This window comes from Hyalella azteca, unplaced genomic scaffold (genome assembly GCF_000764305.2).
Source record: "Hyalella azteca isolate HAZT.00-mixed unplaced genomic scaffold, Hazt_2.0.2 contig15752, whole genome shotgun sequence".
Taxonomy (NCBI): domain Eukaryota; kingdom Metazoa; phylum Arthropoda; class Malacostraca; order Amphipoda; family Hyalellidae; genus Hyalella; species Hyalella azteca.
The window spans coordinates 24,263-47,634 of record NW_025945592.1 but is presented as its reverse complement, the minus strand read 5'-3'; the positions used below and the strand labels follow the sequence as shown (position 1 = coordinate 47,634).

At 38.3% G+C, this 23,372-nt stretch overlaps 1 protein-coding gene across 1 annotated transcript; it reads left to right on the top strand.

Annotated features, from left to right (window-relative positions):
- Positions 1 to 487: 487 nt before the first annotated feature.
- LOC108670667 (mucin-5AC) lies at positions 488 to 23,368 on the top strand (the record flags this gene model as incomplete). Its single annotated transcript, XM_018158150.2, has 3 exons — positions 488 to 571; positions 15,773 to 17,239; positions 22,504 to 23,368. Coding segments are annotated over exons 1-3 (2,349 nt in total), but the record flags the coding sequence as incomplete, so codon positions are not given.
- Between the last annotated feature and the right edge of the window lie 4 nt (positions 23,369 to 23,372).

Sequence of the window (23,372 nt, the reverse complement as noted above, 5' to 3'; positions counted from 1 at the left end):
ATAATTGGTTTCATATGTCCAAGCGATAAATACTCGAATCTTTTTTCAATACCCTGTAATGAAGCAATGATTGAGATGCCCATCAGGGAATCTCACCAACAGTTAATGAAAACAGAATATAATTTCAACTTTATAATTAACGGGAGCTCCTTCCGAGTAGAGCTCCCACAAAAACTAACGATAATGAATCAAGAGTGAAATAGATCAGTGCGTGCGCAATTATTATTGAGTGAAACACTTATTATTGCGTAGAAACAATAAACTAAAAATAAATAATGTAAGCTCAAATATGTAATTTAGGATTCTGAAAAATGTTGATTTTCGAAAAATTATATATATTTATTCATGTATGTGGTTAGTTCAACGATCGCTGATACTCGCCTAGCATTCCAGTATTCCCGATACCTGATATTTCCCTTGGGTGTCCTGTCTAGTTGTTGCTGCAGCTGCTGCTGGTGAAGGTCGCCATATAAAACGGCGGCAACCGTCGCGCTTGCATTGTTCCCAGTGCAAGCGCAGTGTTACGTCGTGGCCAAACATCGACCAGAGCCACGATGAAAATTTCAATCATGTAAGTACAAATTTATTTGATTCTTTTATATGATTACTGCACTTCACAGTGTCTTAACAGCTTTAAATTAAAAGCGCCCCAGCGATAGTTGAACAATGCGTATCGATGCGAGGTTACATAGCTCAACTGCGACAAGAGTTTTTCCAAAATGTAATTCATTTCTTTTTTGTTTTAAATTCATTTTCCCATCCGTATGGTACCAGTAAAATGTAGTTCAAGTTTTAATATTTCCAACAATATAAATATCTAACTATCTTCAAAAAATAGTGCAACTATTAGTGTGCACATGGGTTGTTTTATGATATTTTAGTTTGAAATTTGTCATATCATGAAACGGTGATTCTGAATTTTTTATTATTTTGTAATCCCTAGATTTTTTAGCAGAATGATTTCCCATATATTTCTTTCAAATTTATTTTCCATATACTTAGGACAAAAATCAAGGAATAAAAATTCACAATATTTTGTCGATAATTTTCTAGATGCGTAATTTGAATTGAGTCATCAGGATCAAATTTATCTTACATGGTATCTTTTCATTTTATCCATCGCACTCAAATCTTATTACCGCGTTAAAAAATAATTTCTATTTTATCTGCAATTTATGGTCGTATTTTTTTAATTCGCGACAATACGCATTATTTCCTGAATAATATGTACTGATGATCAATATTCTGAGCGCTTCACTGAGCTCCGAGTAAAAACAGTTGTGAACCACCAAGAAGTTTTTATCCATTGAAGGAAGCAATTAGGGATATCGCTGATCATCGCTCCGTCGTACAGGGAACAGGAGTTTCCCATCCACGATCCGTATGGGCACTTAATTTCCCGTTAAAGCTGCAACGATCGTTGCATTTGATGCGTGAAAATGCCAGGCGATCAATAATTGGGAAAAATTATTTTTATTTACGATATTGTTCAATAATCATTAGATCTGTTGCCCGAATTATGGGAAAGTATTTGAATATATACAGTGTATTCCCTGTAATATACAGGGAAAGTATATTACAGTTAATGACTATGGCAATTGTGTTTGGCAAATGTTTGTAAAATTGTTCCTGATTACATTTCATACCTGTTGAATTTATCCTGCAATTCTACATCATTTTACTTTGGGTATGACTAGAGTCATACAAATTCATACTAGAGGTATGAAGTGAGTCATACAAATGGTATGACGACATATAAGGGTTCTCTACGTGGAAAACCCACTCGTCTATTCACGTGTTCATGATCTTAATCTTGCGTCGCGTTAGTATTTCCTACCGCAGTATTTCCTACAGCAGTATTTCCTACAGCAGTATTTCCTACCGCAGTATTTCCTACAGCAGTATTTCCTACCGCAGTATATTTCCTACCGCAGTATTTCCTACCGCAGTATTTCCTACCGCAGTATTTCCTACCGCTGTTTTAGTTTTGATTATCGTGCTTTTAAAGTAAGACAGTCTTAATGCGACATGATCACCTAAACAAATAATGTAAGAAAAATTCATATTTTACCTAGAATTAGTTTAGGTTTATACTTCAATAAAATGCTAAATTCCATCCAAACAATCCTAATCTTTGGACAGGACTGACCCCAAATTTTGTTAAGAACTAATCAACTCACGGTTTACTTTATTGGTTGCAATATGCACAGTTTGTACTGTTTAGGCAACTTTCCTAAATGTTTCTTCAAATACTCGATCTAAAAATGAAAAAGTATATTTGTAAATTGCCTACTTCTTGATTTTGATAGTCGCTAGTAACGGTAGATAGTCGCAAGTAACGATTGTGAAATCAGGCTTTCATTTCGGAAAACTCTCCGCAAACGCCAACCTTGGCATTTCCAGTCCAAGTCATTCCAGCCTAATCCGACTTCCTTTTAGTTCCAAACCGGACAAAATCATTGAATGGTACACATTTTCCATCAATTGAAGCATCAAAATGAGTTGCCAAAACATGGTTGAAATTGCATGACTCTAAATTTTACACAGATGGACTTAATGGCTGGTATATAATGGCTGGCATATAATGGCTGGTATTAACATTTACAGCAATGTATCAACCGAAATAGAGCATATGTATGAAAATAAACCTTTTGGCTTTGATTCTTTTCTCAAATTTTCACGAACTTTATGAAGCCTCCTCGTATGCAGTGGTAGAAAATAAATTCAAACTTGTCCATCAAAGCATTGACAAATTCTAGTTGCACTAATTGTGAAGATATTTTTATAATTTTCATTTAAATTTTGCATACCGATAAACGCTCAAAGCCGCTTCAAAGAGCAGTATTACTGTCTCAGTATGAATGACAATTGCCAATAACTCAATAAAAGCAATGCTAGTGAATCCATGAGGCTCCACTTCGAAAAGTGAGTTTGACCTGGACACAGAGCTCTGTGACCTGGACACAGAGCTGCAGCCCTAAAAGCAAAATTAAAGCCCTATAAGACCGAAAATTAAGTAAAAGCCTTTGACCAGCATTGACAGAGCAGTCTAAGGCGGCCGGCCTGGATCATGCCTGCAGTTCCACATCCCTAATATTGTCCGTAACTCCATGCAGTCTGGAGTGGTGATGCTATGTATGACCTTGCATTCCAAGCCATCCTGCTGGCGACTCCCCGGACGATATTTATTTGGAATATAAAATAACCGTGAAAAATTTTTCAGAAATTTGTACTGGAAAGTTTAATTTCTATCTAAATTTATTTGCTCGTCCGACTCGAAACTTTATAAATTTAATTTAAGTACTCGCTTTTTCAATACGAAAGGAGGTTAAATGTCTAAAAAATATTACCTTAGCATTTTGTTGGTTACCTATTTTCCGATCTTGATCGTTACCAAATCTTCGATCGTGCTTTGCAAAACCTCTGCTGACACTTTTTAGCATGTACCCTTTTGTGTACTAGATTTTATTACGATGAAAACTTAGTACATAACAAAAAACAGTTTCTTTACCTGATATCAGCTGAAACCGGTTCATGTAATGGTCCGCTTAAAGTGACCACATTGTTTTCTCATCATTCTTGTTGGATAATTTAGAGCAACTTGAGAGGGCTATAGCGTCACATTCAGAAAGAACTACGTTACGGAATGATCTTTTGATGTTTTTAAGGCAAATGAATTGCTGCAGCCGACGTGGATACCGCATCGCGTTGGGTTACACCCACAAGGTCTTGGCTTGCGTCACGGTTGTCGCGCACTGCAACGATACCCACTTCAGTCCAGTGCGGCGTCTTACGTTGTTGTGCTGAGTGAGAGAGGGAGAAACATGGGCAATGAGACGAACAAACCAGTATTTCAACATGTACAAAGGAAACCTCGAGGGAAAAATATTTTGACTGTCTTGTCTCGTCTGCGAAAGACGTAATGATTTTTCTTCGAATTTAAGGTTTGCACTTGTCGAATTTGAGGTAAAAGCAACATAAATTAATGTTTATAACTTTTCCTCAACATTTGTTTTGCAACTGCTGGAATATATTTTGAGTATTTGCAGTATAAAATACTGAATAATCCATCATACATCCTCGGAGTATCATTCCACTCGTCTCATAAAATATTCATTCGTTTTCAAATGATTGGGCGACATTTGTTACTTCCGAAAACATGTGGATTTTTTTCCATAATATTTACATAATATTTGTACCATCATTCTCTACAAAAAAGTCTATTGCAATAACAATATAAAGTATTATTTAGTCGAAAATTTGTATACAGAAAAGGCATCAAAATTAAAACTGAACCTTAACAGTGGATGTTATGTTTAAGCGATCTACGTACGACAGTGTTCCATGCAAAATTAAACTACGAAGTGAAATGCCAGTTCGACATCTTCCGGTTTGAAGGCTCAATTGATGTTTTTGTTATTATTGAAAGCTCACTATCAATGGATGATTACATACTTTTCTGCATTTAACGTATTCAACATATGATAAAGATCTTTTGGACGTACATATTACCTAGATTACATACATAAATATATTTTAAGGCTTTTAATTCATAGATTGTAAGCAGTTGCTCATGCCATTTTGATCAAAAAATAATCCAAGATTGTCATTGCTATTGTCATAAAGCTACACCATCCCGTGACAAGTTGTGTACTATACATTTGAATACTAAGTACTCATACGAGTATAAGGTATGGGTACGTCATCGAAAGACTGGATGCTCTTTAGGAGATATGGGTACTTTACAACTCGCCCAAGGACACCCGCTGCTCGGTCTTCTATAATGTCAAAAAACGTTCGACTGTGGCTCGTCGCACCGCGGTGTGTGGGCGAAGGTAAAGCGGGGACAGATTTAATCAAGAAACTTTTATTATTGATGATTACCCGTGAATAATATGTCGTTAATATCAATATTAATAAGATTGTTGCTCTTATTATTATTTTATTGTTGGTATGGTTATTATTATTATTATTATTATTATTATTATTATTATTATTATTATTATTATTATTATTATTATTATTATTATTATCATTATTTGGAACTTTATCATTACTGGAGCTTCGGAGCTCAGTGTTACTTTATAGAATAGAATAGAATAGAATAGAAGGGTCGGCACTGAAGAAATGGGCCCATGGCCTTTTGCCGATTCTTGTCTTTTCGTGACTTGATTCACAAGGGATCCGGCCTTTGGGACCCGATCTTTCCATAACTGGCGATTAAATGAGATAGTTGCTGGACTTATTGTCTGGTCCGTAAGGTGCTAGGCATTTTAAGGCTGAACATATGCCCCTCCATAGCTTCGTTTAGTCTGTTCTTGAAGGCGTTCATACTCGGAAATTATGTTTGATGTTTGTTTATGATGAGGTATCATGGGATACGAGTACACTGCGCAGCCGCTGTTCTGTGAAAGGCTTGTCCTGAATTCCAGAGTTGTAACTGGAAGCTACTGCTCCCGTACATTGGAGTCGTAGTAAAACTGTTGTTGATAATGAATCTTGTTCATGTCAAGTTTGAAGATCATGATATCATGTACATAGGTTTACAATGAGGTAATTTCTCGCTGTTCACGCTGTAATGTACATGTACTATTTATGCTTAATCTATGCAATTGCTGGCTGTATTAAAAATTAAGTGAAAATACTTTGATACTTCAAGCATCCGCGATTTGGTATTATCACCTCTATTCTGGCAGTTATTAAACCCTTATAGTTTCAAGATCGTTTGGAACTTTGAACGCATCAAGTATAGTGTTAAAAAACGGCTATCTTATTAAAGTTCAGAGGCAAATCAACGCATAAACTTTGTTAGCCATCTATCAAGAACCTATAAAAGTCATTTAATTTTTAGGATGGCTGGCGCCCGCTTTTTTATCGCGGCGCAAAGATCGAAACCCTGCCGTGATCGAAAGTAACTTGACCTCCGCGTAGTCTTCGCCTGTCGCCACAGCAGCTCAGGTAACAAACTTGGTTCTCTTTGGTTACCTGAATCTTTGAATCTCCTGCATATTGATGTCATTTGGACAACATTAATCGCATTGGATTATATTCCACGGATTTAATTTGTTTAGTATTATATTTCTTAACATTGAACATCAGCGAAAAAATTATTATTTATTGTTGGGCAATTCTTAGATCCATATTAAGCGTGTATCCGCACTACGTGCAAATTTGTTGTAAGCGAGTCGTACAAGTAGTAATGTGCTGCTGGTGATTGGTATTGTGCTAAACAGAATTTACTGACCCAGATGCATAGAATTATTTAAAAATAATATAACCTAACAATAATATGTAAACATATTATATCTTTTACGAAACAATAATTACTAAATATTTCTTCGTGGCTATTTGATTTATTCGAACACATGACTATACCGTGACTTTTTGTATTAAAAATTGAAAAATTTTATACGTGTCAAGTGTTTTCTAGAGTTGTTGTCTTATCTTTTGTGACCTAATGAGTAAAAGCAAAAACTTCAAAACCAATACTACTTTATCCGTACGATCAAGGGGTGGCGGCAGTGCCAGTAGGCTGTCACAGTGTCATAAAAATGCCAAAGATTTCAATGGTGCTTGCAGGCCTTGCATGATGGTGCCTGTAAATCGTGTCATCGCACATAGTTTGAAATTTTGCCGGCGAGACATGATTTTTTAGGCAGATTATGGTAGTGCTAACAAACCATAATAGTGCCAAGAGGTTGTGATAGTGTCACCATGCAGGTCGTGGCGTTGCCACCAGGTTGTGACAGTGCGACCAGGTCACGATGTTGTCATTATGTTGTGACAGCGTCAACAGGTCACGAGTTTCAGATCGTCTTAACGCAAGCAGGTCATGGCGAAGCCAGCAGGTCATGTCAGTGTCAGATGATCGGGAGCGATTCTTCCAGCATCATCAATGTTATCAATTTTAATCATTCTTTAGCTCCAATATCTCCATATATTCTTAAACACTTAATCCTCCCACCATAAAACTATATACAAATTTTTTATCCCATCTCCGAGCCCATTCATATACATATAACACGTCAACCAATCTGTTCCCGTCTCCTTCAGTGTTCCTTCAATTCTGATTTCCGCAAATTTCCGTCAGCGGCTCCCCAAGACTTTCATGTTCACCGCCAGTATACCACGTCCACTTGGCCTGTACTTCCATGTTCACCACCAGTATGCCACGTCCGCTTGGCCTGCACTTCCATGTTCACCACCAGTATGCCACGTCCGCTTGGCCTGCACTTCCATGTTCACCGCCAGTATACCACGTCCGCTTGGCCTGCACTTCCATGTTCACCGCCAGTATACCACGTCCATTAGGCCTGCACTTCCATGTTCACCGCCAGTATACCACGTCCACTATAGGCCTGTACTTCCATGTTCACCGCCAGTATGCCACGTCCATTAGGCCTGTACTTCCATGTTCACCGCCAGTATACCACGTCCATTAGGCCTGCACTTCCATGTTCACCGCCAGTATGCCACGTCCACTTGGCATGCACTTCCATGTTCACCGCCAGTATACCACGTCCACTAGGCCTGTACTTCCATGTTCACCGCCAGTATGCCACGTCCACTTGGCCTGCACTCAGCGTAGCCCCGTTTTTTCCGCTCAGCGAAAGTCCAGCTGATAATGAGATATGGTTCACGCAGGTCGCGCCTGTAGAGGTCTTCGAGTTCAAACTTTCTGCCTCGCATAATGAACCGAACCATGGCAATATATGTAATAATTTTATACATATATATATAATTTTATATTAGCTCTATAAATTTTATTAAGCGATCAATGGAATCGAGCTGCTGACAATCTGCATTTTAACGTTTCATGTTAAAAAGCAAATGAAAAATCAAATTGTCTTACTCCGGCATATTGCCGTTGATAAATGTAATATAAATGGGCAAAAATGTCGCAGTTAATCCAGATATGAACTAGTTGTAAAAGATTCTCTCTTCTTACATTAAACGCTCTCTATTCTCGTACGAATAAAGTCAGATAATTTCTTCAATTTTCAGTTCTTGCTGGCAAAGATACACCCCCTCTTCTGTTAGTTGCTCATATTATTGGCTGCAAAGGAGTTGTCCCTGAGATATTCGCTTACGTCCCGTATGAGGTAGCGCTAAATTTTCCATTGCAACTGAGAAGTGAAGTTGCAAAAAATTGTGAAGCGACCGTACTCAAATCCCTTAGTTCAATAATCCGACTTTCTTAAAATGTAGACCGAATTCTACGTTGTAACTTAATCTTGTAAGCCGATTATTCCACTGAAGACTTTTGCCCAGCTTGCATCTTGTTTCAATTCCTTCCTAAACCATGCAGTCTCAGTCTCGCCAGCTAGCTTCAGAACCTGCACTACTTTAGAAGTTTCGTACTGAAAAGTAAAGTTTCGTGCGTGTTCTCGCTGGTGTGTTTCTCATGAGCTCTGCCATTGCAATTGCGAATGGTAGCGTTACGATTTGTCACGCACTCGAGAGTAACGCGTTTGTTCCTCCGCGCGGGAACATCGCTGATCCCAGCGTTGCAGTTTCCCCTAAGTTCGCTACATTCGCCTGAGCAACTTTCACTGCAGCTGCTCGCTTGGCTGGTGCCATGCGCAACGCTTGCCTGGGAGACCGGCGCTGCGCGTCTCTGTGTTTCACTGCAGCAAAATCTTTACAAAATTTTGTCGAGCTCGGATCCCTCGAAAATCTTTCAACCTATGTCAAAATCTATTCAACCTAACTATTCTCACCAGAAATATGTATTAGGAATTTTCTTAACAAATCACAATGTAAATTAATTGCTGGCAAAAAACTTGCTGTTGCTTCGAAGCCTGTCTAATAAAATTTTGCTCAAATGAGTTTAATTACAAGCTTTTCATTAAATTTCCTTCATTATTTTTTTATACCAAGAGAACACTATAGAAAGTTGACGAAATAATTCAAGAAATAGCATCTTCAAAATATGAAATAATTTGTTTGATTTTAGATATTTTAACTTTCAAACTTTGTAGGACACATTCGTTCAAGTTGAAATACTTGCATCACAATCGAATGATGGTGCGAGGAGTGATTTTAAACTGATGTTGTCATTATGACATCATCACGTCTACAACATGGACTAAATTTATAACTCGTTTAAGTCTTTGCTAGTGATTAAAATATATTTCTAAGAATATTCATTAGTGAATGCGTTTCTGGCTTATTGTGCTATTTGTCAGTTATTGCCGCCTGATATTGACACGACTATTTTATTGTCTCTATGGTTCCCACTGGAATTTAAATTCGAAGGCGATGTAGGAGCGCCATCTAATATGCAGTTGAGAATTTAAATAACTTATTATATACTCACAGATCAAGACAGGAAATCCGATGCAAGTATTCATTCCCTTTCGGCGAAAATTAATTTCCTTTGTTCCAATTTTTCAAGGCATTTTTTACNAAAAATTAACCTCCTGATCCAATTTTTCAAAGCATTTTTTGCCTTGAGGTTGCAACACAAGCTTAAGACTATCAAAGACTATAAAAAAATAAAAATTAACCTCCTGAACATAGCTAGCCCTCGCAGAGTCAACGCTTTACAATAAATAATTTCAATTCAGCTGCCCGCTCAATTGTGGATGAGCCTTATTATTCCCAATTAAATGAGCCTTATTGTTTAACAAATTCCTGACTTTCTCTACGTAGCACTGATACGCTATTTTTCCGGGCTAAATTGGGTCAGGATGCCCCCACAAAAAAGACAAGAAATGCATCTATATTTGGACAATGTTTCACAAATTTTTCTGTCAGTATTTCGTGTCGATATGGTCGTTACTTTCGAGTTTTCAAGCTAAATATTCTCGCCGTGGATGAAAGCCTTTGAGAGAATCAATGAAGGCAAACCTGGCGCCATACCCATCAGGGTGAAGTCCATACAATACTGGATGGAGGAGGGTGATGAAGTCCACAGTCGAAAAAAAATCTTGCAATTTCACCCAATTACAGTTATTTCGTGAAGTGATAGTTTCCGACGACTGATTTATTTCCGGGTGAACTTAATCACTATCACTATATACGAATATAATGATTAACGGTGTAAACTGTAAACTATGGCCGAAAATTCAAGTACTTACTATTACCACTGTTTCTTTAGACGATCAATCCCTCTCTGGCGAACACCACACTCCCTCTACAAGCACTTTCATTCATCTCACTCTCTTTCTCATGACCAGCATCACTCTTCTTCACTACGAATTTTCATTTCTCACCATTACAACATTTTCATCATAAACAGCATTATACCCTCTTTTTCCACAAATAAGCATGCCTCTCACTGCTGCGCTATACAAGTTTCCTTCACTCATGTCAAAAGCCTCCTATAGGCACTGCTCAGTGAACAGCTTTGCTCCATAAAGCTACCTAAATTTGAGTGCATGTGAAATTTTTTATAAAAAAAGTCAACCTTCAACCTATTCCGATACTCTTAAAGTTATTTGGTTAATGTCAGACACGATTGCCGCAGCGCCGTCTATCTTATCATGGGCTAGCTTAGGCTACATATGGAAGCTTCATTTGATGCTTGAAAGATTCTATTTGGATAATGCAAATGTAGTGGTTTTGACAGACGAAAGTGTCAAGTAAGCAACATGGTTAAGGTCACATAGAGTCCACTGAAGTAATCCTATTTTGATAATGCGAATTTAGTGGCTTTGATGGAGGAAAGTGTCGAGTGAGCAACATGGTTAAGGTCCCTCTGTATCTAATCAAAGAATTTTATTTGGATAATGTAGAAGCAGTGGTTTCAATGAACGAAAGTTTCGAGTGAGCAACATGGTTAAGGTCACTTTAGCTCTAATCTAAGGCCAGTAGACCGCTATATTGCAGCAAGGATTGAAGATTTGCTTGCGCCTGAGCTCAAGGTAGCCGGGCTAGGTGACCCGGTGACGAGCTCCCGAGACCAGTTATTGCTAGCCTTGTACTCCGCACAGATGGCTGAATAAAAAACTGTTGAGATTTTACTTAGAAAACCAAATTTGCAATTCAATATAGTCTTCACACTGAGCTACATTAGAAAATTATCATTTATATTCCGATTCTTATTTTATATATGGGTTTCTTATAACAATTGAGATCAGTATGCAATCCTTGAATTTACAATTGTGATAATATAACAATTTATTATAAATTAGTGTTTAACAAAGTCCATGCCGATTTTAAACATGGGTAGTAAATGAATAAATAATTTTAAACCAATGTCACACAACCCCCAATATTCGAATGACAACTGAAATTTTGGCTTGAAATTTTGGCTTTGCCATTTTTGCAGATCATGTGTTTGGAACATCCGCGAGTTGTAATGACTGAATAAATATTTTCTTATTATATCTAAATTAAATATTGATACAAATAACAGAGACAAGTTAGCAATCAGTAAGAAATAGTGTTATCAACAAATTATAGTATATAAATACGTAGCTTGTGCACACTCTTGGTGTCAATGATGTGTTCTTGCTGAAGATTGGCTGCTCGATAAAGAGGCTAGACTCTCGGTGAAATTTGGCGGCCTGCATGGTGTCCTGATCGAGATTAAATAGAAACTTACAGCATTTTTTGTGTTTGAAGGTCAGGCGAGAGAGACTATGTGGGTTATCATAACGATGACCACATCCGTACCTGGCCTCATGACCGCAGACGCGACAATTTGACCGATCGTCCCCGACATTTTTAGTACGAGCATTTGTCATGTAAAAAATTCCTCTGTTCGTAGTCGCAACTCCAAGAAAATCTTTAATTTATTTCATCCGCTATTTATTTACATGAAAAAAGCTTAAATTTATTTTTAATTAAGTGGCGAAGTACCCATTCTGCATTAGATAATAGGATTTAAATGCACACTCAATCACGCTTTTTTTCTTGGACTCCCCATAAATGGAAAGTTTAATTGGAATTGGTTGTGTTCAGTGCAATAAGTACAGTTCGATACAGTCACGCTCAATGTTTTGACAATTTTTTAGTATTCATTATCCTTCGTTATTCACACGCATTTGAAAAAAAGTAAATTAAATACATTTTTTGTCAACAAAGATTTGAAATCTTGATCGTATCCCAATCAAAGGGTGCAACGTGGTTTCCGATTTACTCCAAGTCCGAGCGTTTCACTTCTTGTAGCTTTCGCTCATGCAACTCGTGCATGTTTGTATCATTTATTTTTGCCTGGTTTAGTGGTTTGCCATGAGAAGCAAGTGACATTTTTATGAGGTAAGATAAAGCAGCGTGAGCTGTAACAGGAAGTGACGTCCAACCAGCGGCAATCTTAGCGCTATACATCCACATGATTCTTTGTTATTATGATCCTTTGATATTGAATCATGTGTTAATGTGATGTGTTAATGGGATCCTGTGTTATTGTATGATCTGTGTTATTGTGATCCTGTGTTATTGTATGATCTGCGTAGTATCGTTAAAGCTGTAGCTTAATCCGCACTTCGGAATGCTGCTCTAAAATTATTAGAACCATTCTGCTTCATTTATAAACTTGCATTGTTATCCACAAATATTTTTTGGCTACATTATAAGGTCTCTTACAATATGGAATGTGATTTATAGCTTCCCAATGAATGGCCGACGCACTTGAACAGCGCTGAGCCTTGCCTAATTTCCAAGCCTGTATATAGAGCCTATTATACTCCCATGTTACCTGCTATAGAACCCTTCCTTTCGGTGCGGAATAGGGGAGGTATCCTGTGTTATTGTATGATCTGCGTAGTATCGTTAAAGCTGTAGCTTAATCCGCACTTTGGAATGCTGCTCTTAAAGTATTAGAACCATTCTGCTTCATTTATAAACTTGCATTGTTATCCACAAATATTTTTTGGCTACATTATAAGGTCTCTTACAACATGGAATGTGATTTATAGCTTCCCAATGAATGGCCGACGCACTTGAACAGCGCTGAGCCTTGCCTAATTTCCAAGCCTGTATATAGAGCCTATTTTATATAGAGAGCCACCCATGTTACCTGCTATAGAACCCTTCCTTTCGGTGCGGAATAGGGGAGGGGGAGGTGATATACCTGCATCAGGTTAAAGTCATGCAAGATCGACAACCGAACTAACATAGCACGATGCATTATGCAAGTAAGGAATAAAATCAGGACGACGGAAAGGTTAAGGGTAGCTGCGTGTATATATAGAGCTTTCGCAAACAATTCAATATCGTGGGAATTCATTTTGGGCAAATGAAAACTTACGAATGAGTTCATACGTGAAGGATGTGAATGTTTTTTATAGATTGCATAAAAGTGTATATATTTGTGGCGAGAACTCCCGCTACTTTTTTTTTCTCCATATAAATCGTTACCACCAATTGCATTGACTGTCAGACTGCCACCCGAAAATTTTTTAGGATTCCTTCTTGAAAATTTTCAAAACTATTTCCTGTTATAATTTTCAAATTTCCTTCCTGTGAGTTTAATTATTTATTTCACAAACCAATGATGACTGAAACCAAATAAGAAACGCGAAACAGAAGCGTCTCCATGGGACAAAAAATTTATTCGCAATATTTATTTCCAATACCCATTATTTCCCACTCCCCATATATTTATTCCCCGCCACCATTATTTGTTTCCCACACTGCTTACCTACATTTTCTATCAAAATCCCCCAATATATTATTATGATTCTACTCCACAAAATTTTTATGATTACTTTATATTAACTTTCCAAAAATATTTGTAAACATTTCTTATCGTAAAATTCTTTCAACTTCTTTCATAAATTTTGTCAGGATTTACTTCCATTACATTTAATGAATTCTTGCCAAAACCTTGCAAAACCTGCTGCAATCCGAACCTCCCACAAGGTGCACGCTTCTTTTTCTAAAATTCCATGATTATAGTTTAACGCTCATTCTTTTTGGCCTCTATGTCGACCCACTGCACTCCCCCTTCTCTCGAGCTCACTTTCAACTTCCACTTGTTCGTTTCCTGACGCTTGCGTTTGCCGCGACTGAGATCGAGTCCTTTTTTTGCGACACTTATGACCTTGCCGCTTGACATTCTTTTCTCAGAGGATTCATGGCTTTGGGGTTTCTCATGGGATTCATTCACATGAACTGCCGTTCTCACGCTTATTCAGTCAAGTTACTGTTTATTTCTGACATTCATCTGCACCAGTTGCTGCGCACTATGTTGTATGCGGCATATCCACTTAATTATTCAAAAAAAAACATGCGAGCGCGATATACATAACCTTGCAAGTTTAAAAAATATCATGTACAGGAAGAATTTTTTGCTGCCATTTCCTGACTTGAGTTATAATATCGAATGATAAATGCGTGACTGGTTTTGTGCTAAGTCGATTTTGGTGCCAAATAAATGAATTGTCACTGACGTATCAAAGCTTTAAAGCCCTCGGCTTGGCTATCCAAACATATTAAAAAAACTTATCAATAAAATAAACTTCGCCTTCAATAGCCTTAATAATTGACTAATTGACGCTGTAGAGGGAGGGCTTTAGTTGACTCTTGTAAACTGCTAAGTTCTTCAAAGAAATCGCAAAAAACCGTCATGACACAATGAAAATAACAAGACTTGACACTAATAGATTTAAGGTTCAATATTCAGATGTTTTAGAAGAAAATAAAACACACTTTTTACAATTGTCTTAATTCCTGAGCGACCATTATTCTAGGCACAATTTCAAACATCTAGGGCTTCCTCAAAGAGATCTCAAAAACACTTAAAGTGATCGCAAGCGACACAATTGACATAATTAATTTTTTTCTTGCTCTGTGCACGCCGAAAAAATACATGTAACCTGTGGAGAAATTTGAGGTCGCTAATTTTCCCCCCTTTTTGAAATTTGACCCGGGTTTCCAGGGCAACTTCCCAGTCTTTTCACCATGATTTTATCGTCAGTCATGAACACTAATAGATTCATTCAAATTAAAGCAAAGTATATATCAATGTTTCGGTTTTGTATTGCGCAGGTCAAATTAACCAACTGCTGCAGTGAATGCAAGTAAAACGAACCCTTTATGTCTGGATCTTTTACACGGTCACCGAATTCATTACTTGCTTGATATTTTTAAGTCAGTATTCAAGTTTTTCATAGCGAGCAGTAAAGGTCAGCAAACTGTCAGCTGCGGTCATTGCTGCTGCTGCTGCCGGTGTAAGGTCACTGCAGTTATGCTGGGATTGACATCAATTTCAGACCTGCTTTGCTAAATTCAAACCGGTTCTTAGGTAACGAAAGACCATACATCGAGAGAGATATCTTGCCTTTTGATCCTGAACAGAACACGTGGGATTTCAGATTGATTTAAACGACACTGATAACCTTTCGTTATCATTTTATTATATACGAAAAACGTAGCTCAAATCAAACGGACGTGGGTAGATTTCTCTAAATATAGTGTGACCCGATCTATCCTTGCATGGATATTCATTGCATCAATGTTTAATGCGTATTATCAATGAGTAAAATTCATTGTCGTTGAGGCGATAGCAAGAGTATTGGATGAACCATAAAATTACCGCATAAACTTATCGCATACACTTGTCGCATATAGTAACATTCAATCTGATTAATACTGTCATAAACTTATACAATAACTTTCAAATTCTGAATGTTGCGCGGCCTTTCGATGTATTCATTCCTGTGGAAAGAGATCAGAATCATATGCATCCATGTTGTGTTAAAGACACTGTCAGTGAAAGTAAAAATTTGCATTGTTTAAATACAATTTGTCTTAATATCATAGTTTTTTAAGTTTTTACTTGAATATTATCACTCCTAATACGCATCTTCTTCTTGCGCAGCCTCACACTGCTTGCAGTGGTTGGTGCCCTGGCCTCCCCTCAAAGGCCTCTGAAGCGTTTCTTCCCCCGTCGAGGGCAGAATGAGGTTGCACCTCCTGTGGCCGACGCCCCTGAAAACGACATAGTCGAAGAACCCGAAACCCCGAAGTTCCGCATAGGCGGACAACCGAGAGAAAGCCTCATTTCCGAAACTGAGAATGAAGCAGCTCCTGAAGAAGAGCAACCAGCGGCTCCTCGGATTCGCCGTCCATCAAGTTCGTCTTTCATTCCCCGCAAAAATTTAGCTCCAGTGCCAGATTTTAGCGAAACGTCTGAAGGAAGCCCGTCAGAAGCTGTTGACGGACCGTCTACTCGACCTTCATCCAATCGACTGACCCAATCTCAGCCCTCAAATGCGGCATCTCGAACAAGAGGTTCCACAACGTTCATCCAATCTCTTAAGCAAGGTACCATCCCAATAGAGCCGTCTCAGATTGAAGAGCTTGAAAGATTACAAGCTTCGGGAGGTCGGCTACCAAGCAGAACCCCATCGAGAGCTCCTCCTGCCTCTCGCCCCGTGAGTCGAGTTGCTTCTCGTCGTCCTGCCAGCCAACATGGTGTAGCCCCACAACCACAAGTTGCTGCAGTCGAGCCTCAAGCTCTAGTGGAGCAAACTGCAAGGATTTCTGAAGGGGATGATGACAAATCATCTCGTCGTCAACGTCTCCTACAGCTCAAGCGTCGACCTCGTGTTGGACCAGGTTCTGCCACTGGCGAAACTCATGAGCCTGTGCTTGAAGCTCGTGAACTTGCTGAAGATATCCCAGAGAAAATGGTAAAGCCTGAATCTGAGCAGCCCAGTGACGATCAAATGCTCCGCCAAGTTCAAGAAACTCATGCTGACCTGCATATAGTAGGTCTAAGGCTTGATGAGCAAGAAACTAAAACTCTGGATGAAACTTTAAAAAGTGAAACACCAATGAAGCTGGAAGAAATGACCAAAGAAACCATGCACGATGTGAAGGAGACTTTAAAAACAGCCGAAGACTCCCTCCCTTCTCTTGACGCCCCTGAAGCAGCTGCACCTGAAGAACCTCTTCCCGTGACCATCACCACAGCGGCTCCTAAGCGAAAAGTAGCGACCCTGACGCGGCTCCGAAATTCCCGCCCCGCAGCGTCTTCGGAGGCTGGCACACGCTCTACACCTCGCTCTAGAATACCCGCGACTCCCACGGTTACCAGACCATCCGGACCTGGTAGTTCAAGAACACCCGGGACAGGGAGCACCACCTCTACCCCACCTGCCCGGCTCAGCAACCGTCGAGGAGGTCGTGGCAACTCACGTGGAGGGGCGGCCGTCGCTGCAGCTGCCAGGACACCGAGCACAGGAACTGCCGACAGCTCACGCACCAGAGGCCTCAGCTCCAGAGGACGCACCGCTCCTGAAGAAGTTCCCGCTGAAGTTCCCGCTGAGGAGGAGCCCGCAAGGTTAGCTTCACCTCGTACCAGAGGTTGAGTGTCAAGCTATTTTTCTAGATTCATGCTCGTCGAAAGAACAGGTCGAAACGAGCCCTTTTTTTAGGTCACGTACGAACGATCAAATAATGCGACCGCGAATATTATAAAATCGACAAGTTAAGTTACCGAACATTATTAAAATTATTTACAGGTTAAAATGCTCGATGCAGGATTACATTGATATTTTTGAGCCATTCATTAATAAGGAAAAATTGTTAGCGCTTTAATTTGCTTTACTGATATGAAGATCGGGCAAAACGATCAAGTTCGAATCATATTCATACTTTAAATACGATTGAATTCTATAATCGATTTCAGCGTTATTGGTAAAAAAGACAGACTACCGGCTTTTTTCACGTTGAAGTTTACTGTTTTGTTGTACTTTGTTCCTTGTTTAATGTTCATTCTCTTATGTGGAAAAGTTCCTCTTCTATCATTGGTTTATCGTGACTAAGATCGTTAGTGAGCAACTTAATTACTTTACGCCTATAACGTGTTGACATGAGAAAATTTAGTCATAAAATCATGGATTGTATGCATTGCTCGTGCGTCAATAGGAGAGAAGTTTCTACAATCAAAATCTTCTGCGATAATTTCTTTGCTTAAATATACTGCCTATAAGTATATACTGGGAACTGAAACATTAGCGATCTGAATTGTGTTTGCATGATCACGGTTATAAATATCGGATTAACTGCCCTAATTGTAATTTGAAAAAGCTTTGCATCAGTTCTTCCTTTAAAAATTTCAGAGGGCTCTAAAAAAATGAAAGTTTCACAGAGGGCTTTAAATTATTATAATAACGTTTAATTGATGAGAAAAAAGTCACTTCCATGCAGCCATATTTTTCAGCTACAGATGTTGCAAAAATTATTCATATTTCAAAGTCCAAGTTTCTAAGCTTAACGTTAGCGTTGGATAGGCTAACTCTTTAGTATTTACAGTTTTTATCTAATGCGCGCGTACGTTTGAAACCATCAAAGATTTTCGGCAAAAATTTTTATAGTAACGTTAATTTACTCAATAATTTATAAGTTCGCTCAATTTTTAGTTTTTCCCGGTTAAAATCATAAACGTTTAACAATTTTCTGCATTTATTTTATTTCCCGGCGATAAATGACTGTCTGTACTTACGTGCATGGTACTGCCTAATGAAGCACCGTAGAACCATTTGCACACAGAAAAAATAAGTTATGTCGAGATTATATCGGTTTATATTTATGAATCAGAAATACCCACGTTTTTATACACTGTATACAATACTTTATACGTTGTATATAGTATGCTTATACAGTGTGTCACTTCTCCTGTCGGTTGCCTCTATCTACTCAAGCCCTATCCTGGATTCAGGCGAATTAATGAGTAATATTATCCAAATTGTGAAGCACTTTCTTACCCACAGCCCGAGCAGAGAGCGGACGTAGCACAGATATGCACTCATGCCGGGCCAAATTGGACTAGGGTGTCTTACATAAGCGACAAAATAGCAATGCTTTTTGGACAACGAGACCTCAATAAACTGAATCCATGGTCTGATGTGTTGACTTTTTTAACGTATTTGCCGACGTTGAAGTGGTTATCTGTTCCTCATTTCATTCTGCAGTCCACAAATCAGACCCCAGCTGAGACATTCGCGCACGCGCCCACCTCTTCTAGCCCTTTACTTTCCCTTTCTCCTTTACCTTTCTGGCTCTCACAGCATCAACATCTCCTGCGCTTCTCGCCGTGCTTCATTGAGACACTCGCTTGACTTGACGCTTGGGCGGGGGCGCTTGGCCATAGAAGACACCAGTATGCATTATTCTTACAAAGTTTTGTTTCCTAAATCAATTAAGATAGCAGATACAAGAGGTTCAACCAGATTTCAGCATCGTCCTGATTTCTAATTTATTTTATATAAATTGACAATACACTGAGCGCGGAAAACCGAACAAGAATTCGCGATGTAAACTTCAAGATAATGCTGATTAAAATATGGAGATCGTAAATATGCAAGCTAGAAATCTGTTATAAACTAATAAACTCCACACCATTGACTGCATTAACCACACACTCTTCAAATCTTTGATATCTTCAATTTCTACAATTTGTTGTTAAACTAAAACTTTAGATTAGGTTTCAATCCTCCTGAACGCAGTTCCAAGTCATTGCATCTCACAGCATCGAGTGTAGAGATGTAAACAACTCAGACTTTCTCATGGCATACACAACACCTGCCTAATGTGGGCCTCGAGCCATCGCACCCACCTATTGACTATATTCGACAAAACTGACTTTTGTTACAACATTGAATGCTGTTAACACGAAAACATTTATTTTTGGGGCTCCATAGTCAAACGAGTTTACTTACCTGCGCGTGAATATGTCACTACCCCAGCTTGCGTTTCCTCTTATACATAACAGGCCCTACTTGTTCTTCCGCATTTCTGTCACGTTTAGCTTCCGTGCACACGATCAACTGGATCCATGGCGCCTACTTTATATGCTTGTCGTTTAAGGTGTGATATATTGAATATAACAGAAAAATTATGTTATTTTATTCACTTATATATGTTTAGAAGTATTAATCTGTCTAAAGGGATTCATAATGGAGCTAAGAAACATACCGTCAGAAGTAAAGCGAATTCTGTATTGGTACCAATGCTTGCGTTATTTGCTTCCGTGGCTGCCGCAAAAGAACGCATGCACAACATGAGCACTATTGTGTTTCAATGATAGCTCAATTATTGAAGCCCTAAAATTACTATTTCACGAATATTTTCAGGAAAATATCTTTGGCATTGTTATAAAAAATAATGATGTCATCTGCTGAATTATACTTGTAATTACATCATAATTATACGAGACTTTCAACTACCAGTAAATGAAGCTGAGTAGCGGCCTTTGAATAATTCCATGTTTTCGACGTGTGACCGAAGTTCAAATTTTTTTATTTCTTGCATTTGACTCTCTAGTTAGAATGAACGCCAGTGAAACAATCACGTGAAGCAACAAAGTTTTTGACTGTGTTGAGTAGCATTTCATAAATAGCAAAAAAAAAATAAATAAAAAATAGCAAAAATAAAAAAAATACTGTATTGCATGTCGTGAGGTTATTTAAATAAAAGCGGACCACATTTCATACACTTTTACAATTTACTGACAGTCAGTGTTGTCTTACAAAATAATAATATTAACACGATATTTTTTTATTTCAAATGAGCTGAAATTTATTACTTTTCTAGAGGGAAAACCATAGATCTGAACGAACACATATTTACATTCAAGGAATTTAGTAATTTAGTACTTTAGTAATTACAACTTATTCACAAAAATAAAAATATCCGATTGTGCGAATTTTCCACGGTATATTTTAATATTTTCAGGAAAATATCTTTGGCATTGTTATAAAAAATAATGATGTCATCTGCTGAATTATACTTGGAATTACATCATAATTATACGAGACTATCAACTACCAGTAAATCCAGCTGAGTAGCGGCCTTTGAATAGAGACATGTGTTGGCGACGTGTGACTAAATTTCAAATTTTTTTATTTATTGCATTCGACTCTCCAGTTAGAATGAAAGCCTGTGAAACTATCTTGTGAAGCGATGATATTAATTTATCTATTTACATGAGATACACACTATACTGATGTTCAATTCATCAATTTTCATACGCAATCGGCGGAACGCAAGTCGGTACAAATTACAATGAAGTGGTATGACGTGAATCAAAAGCTTCCATCACAGAATTCTTGCAGTTAATTTGATGAAACATTTACTGTGTTGAGTAGCATGTGATCTGAAATTTGCCAAAAGGAAAATTGCTGTATTGCATGTCATGAGGTTATTTAAATGAAAGCGGACCACATTTCGTACATTTTTACAATTTACTAACACTCAGTCTTGCCTTACAAAACAATCAAAATAACACGAAATTTTCACTTCAAATGAGTTGAAATTTATTACTTTACCAGAAGGAAAACAATGGGTCTGAACGAACACATATTATCATTCAAGGATAATCTACTTTAGTAATTACAACTTATTCACAAAAATAAAAATATCCGATTGTGCGAATTTTCTACGGTATATTTTTTATCTATTTTATTCTTATTCAAACAAGTTGCATAATTGGCTGTAACATAGCCTAACATCGAGACTTCCCTTGATTCCATGCCGCTCGCTCAATTACTCTTAGCATTGCCCAATAAGCTCAAATCTTCCACTTGAGCATCGAATTGGGACATTTTTACTGCGCAATGGAAGATTGATCAAGCGAGACGGAATGTGGCACCAGACAGATCACTCGTTTGGGTGACAAATGCTAGTTACTTCTCGTCATTCACGGGTGAGCATTCCTTAGTTGTAAAGTTATGGGAGCTCCTCTCTGGAGCATATTTTAACAATAAAGTTTTCTTTCAAAATATCAACAACACGTCGCTGGAGGTGATATTGGAATTACATCTTGCTAATAATACCCACAAGGTGAACTCATTCAGTATTGTTTGGAATCTAACTGAATTGTGTACCTGACTCATTATATAATATTTATTTCAATTTGGGAAGCCATAGTATCATGTTGTGCGTTGTGAATGTTTATCGCACTCAAAGTATTCCTTGCTGTTGTCGAAGACCATTAATGACCTGCTGTTAATTATAATGCTCCTCCAGCAACGTTTCTATTATTTTGCCTTCAAAAGGCGAGGGGAAATTTTATTAATTTATATACTCTTCTATAATCTTCTTATAGTCTTCTTTCATTACCGTAGACCCGCCCTTCTCTGTAACTGTCAGCCTTGAGCATGCGACTTTCTTCTTGTAAATCCTGCGATCGACTAACCTATCACCAAACACAATTTCATGTAAACATATGGAACGTACGTATATGAATTTACAGACCTTTAATAATATTGAATAGTAGCTTGGATAAACTTAAATGCTGATGACGTTGATGTTGAGTTAATAATTCCTTCTGATGTGCTATTTATGCTTAAATTTCATTTTTTAATGTGAATTTTAATTTTAATCCATTTGAGCATACTTAATCTCCCGAACGACAATTTTCATAGTAATTTTTCCAAAATAATCTATTGTGCTAAAAAGTTTCTTGTTCTATCAGGATTCTAAACCATCAAATCTGAAACACAAATTTTCAGTTGTTTCATAAGTCTCTGGTAATGCAGGACCCGAACTGGGATATAAGAATCTATTTTATTATTGGGAAAGCTTACTCACTCGCTGTTACAGCGCCCCACTCGTCCGTCGGAGAAGACAGTTCCCGTCTCTCTCAGCACGACTGGCTCGAAGAGCTCAGCCAGCCATTGCCACCTCCGCACGTCATAACGCTCCTCGAGATCCTGAGCGAAGTCCTGCTAGGATTCCCACGTTGCGTGCTGATAATATTCCTGTAGATAGGAAGATAGCACGGAAGAAGAACATTAGGACATTAGTGCAGAGGTTGCGAGATCGGCAAAATCAAGAAACGAGTAAAGATGCTGTAGCTGAAAGTGATTCCAAGCACGATTCTGTGGATGCTGTACAGTCTGAAAAGGAAGTTACTGAAAATGTTACTCCGAAAGTAGTCGAAGAACATTCGACTCTTCAAAAGCCAGTCGATGCCCCTGATACTGATACAAACGTAAATACTGAACTTTTGACGAGTCAAAATAATGCTAAGACAACTCCAGCTCAAGGTCGCACGATAAAAAGGCCAGCTATTCGAAAAAGATTTAGAACGAAGATATTCAAGGCTGGTCAGCCCATACAGGGTTCTGCTACCTCCGAATCTGAACTCACTTCAACACCACCAAAGACCTCTACCACAACGATCATCTCAACGACCAGCACATCAACTGAAACTACCAACGAATCCAGTGCAACTCCTGATCATTCTACAACCTCCATAAAAACCTCTGAACCTTTCACAACGACCCCAACATCTTCTCCTACTAAAACCACAACATCGCCTTCACTCACCACTACATTGGCACCAACCACCACATCTGCATCAACCACTACATCTACAATGACCACTGCCATTGAAACCACTCCAGCACCTGCCACAGCTACTTCGGCCACTCCAGCACCTACCACAGTTACTACGACCACTCCAGTAN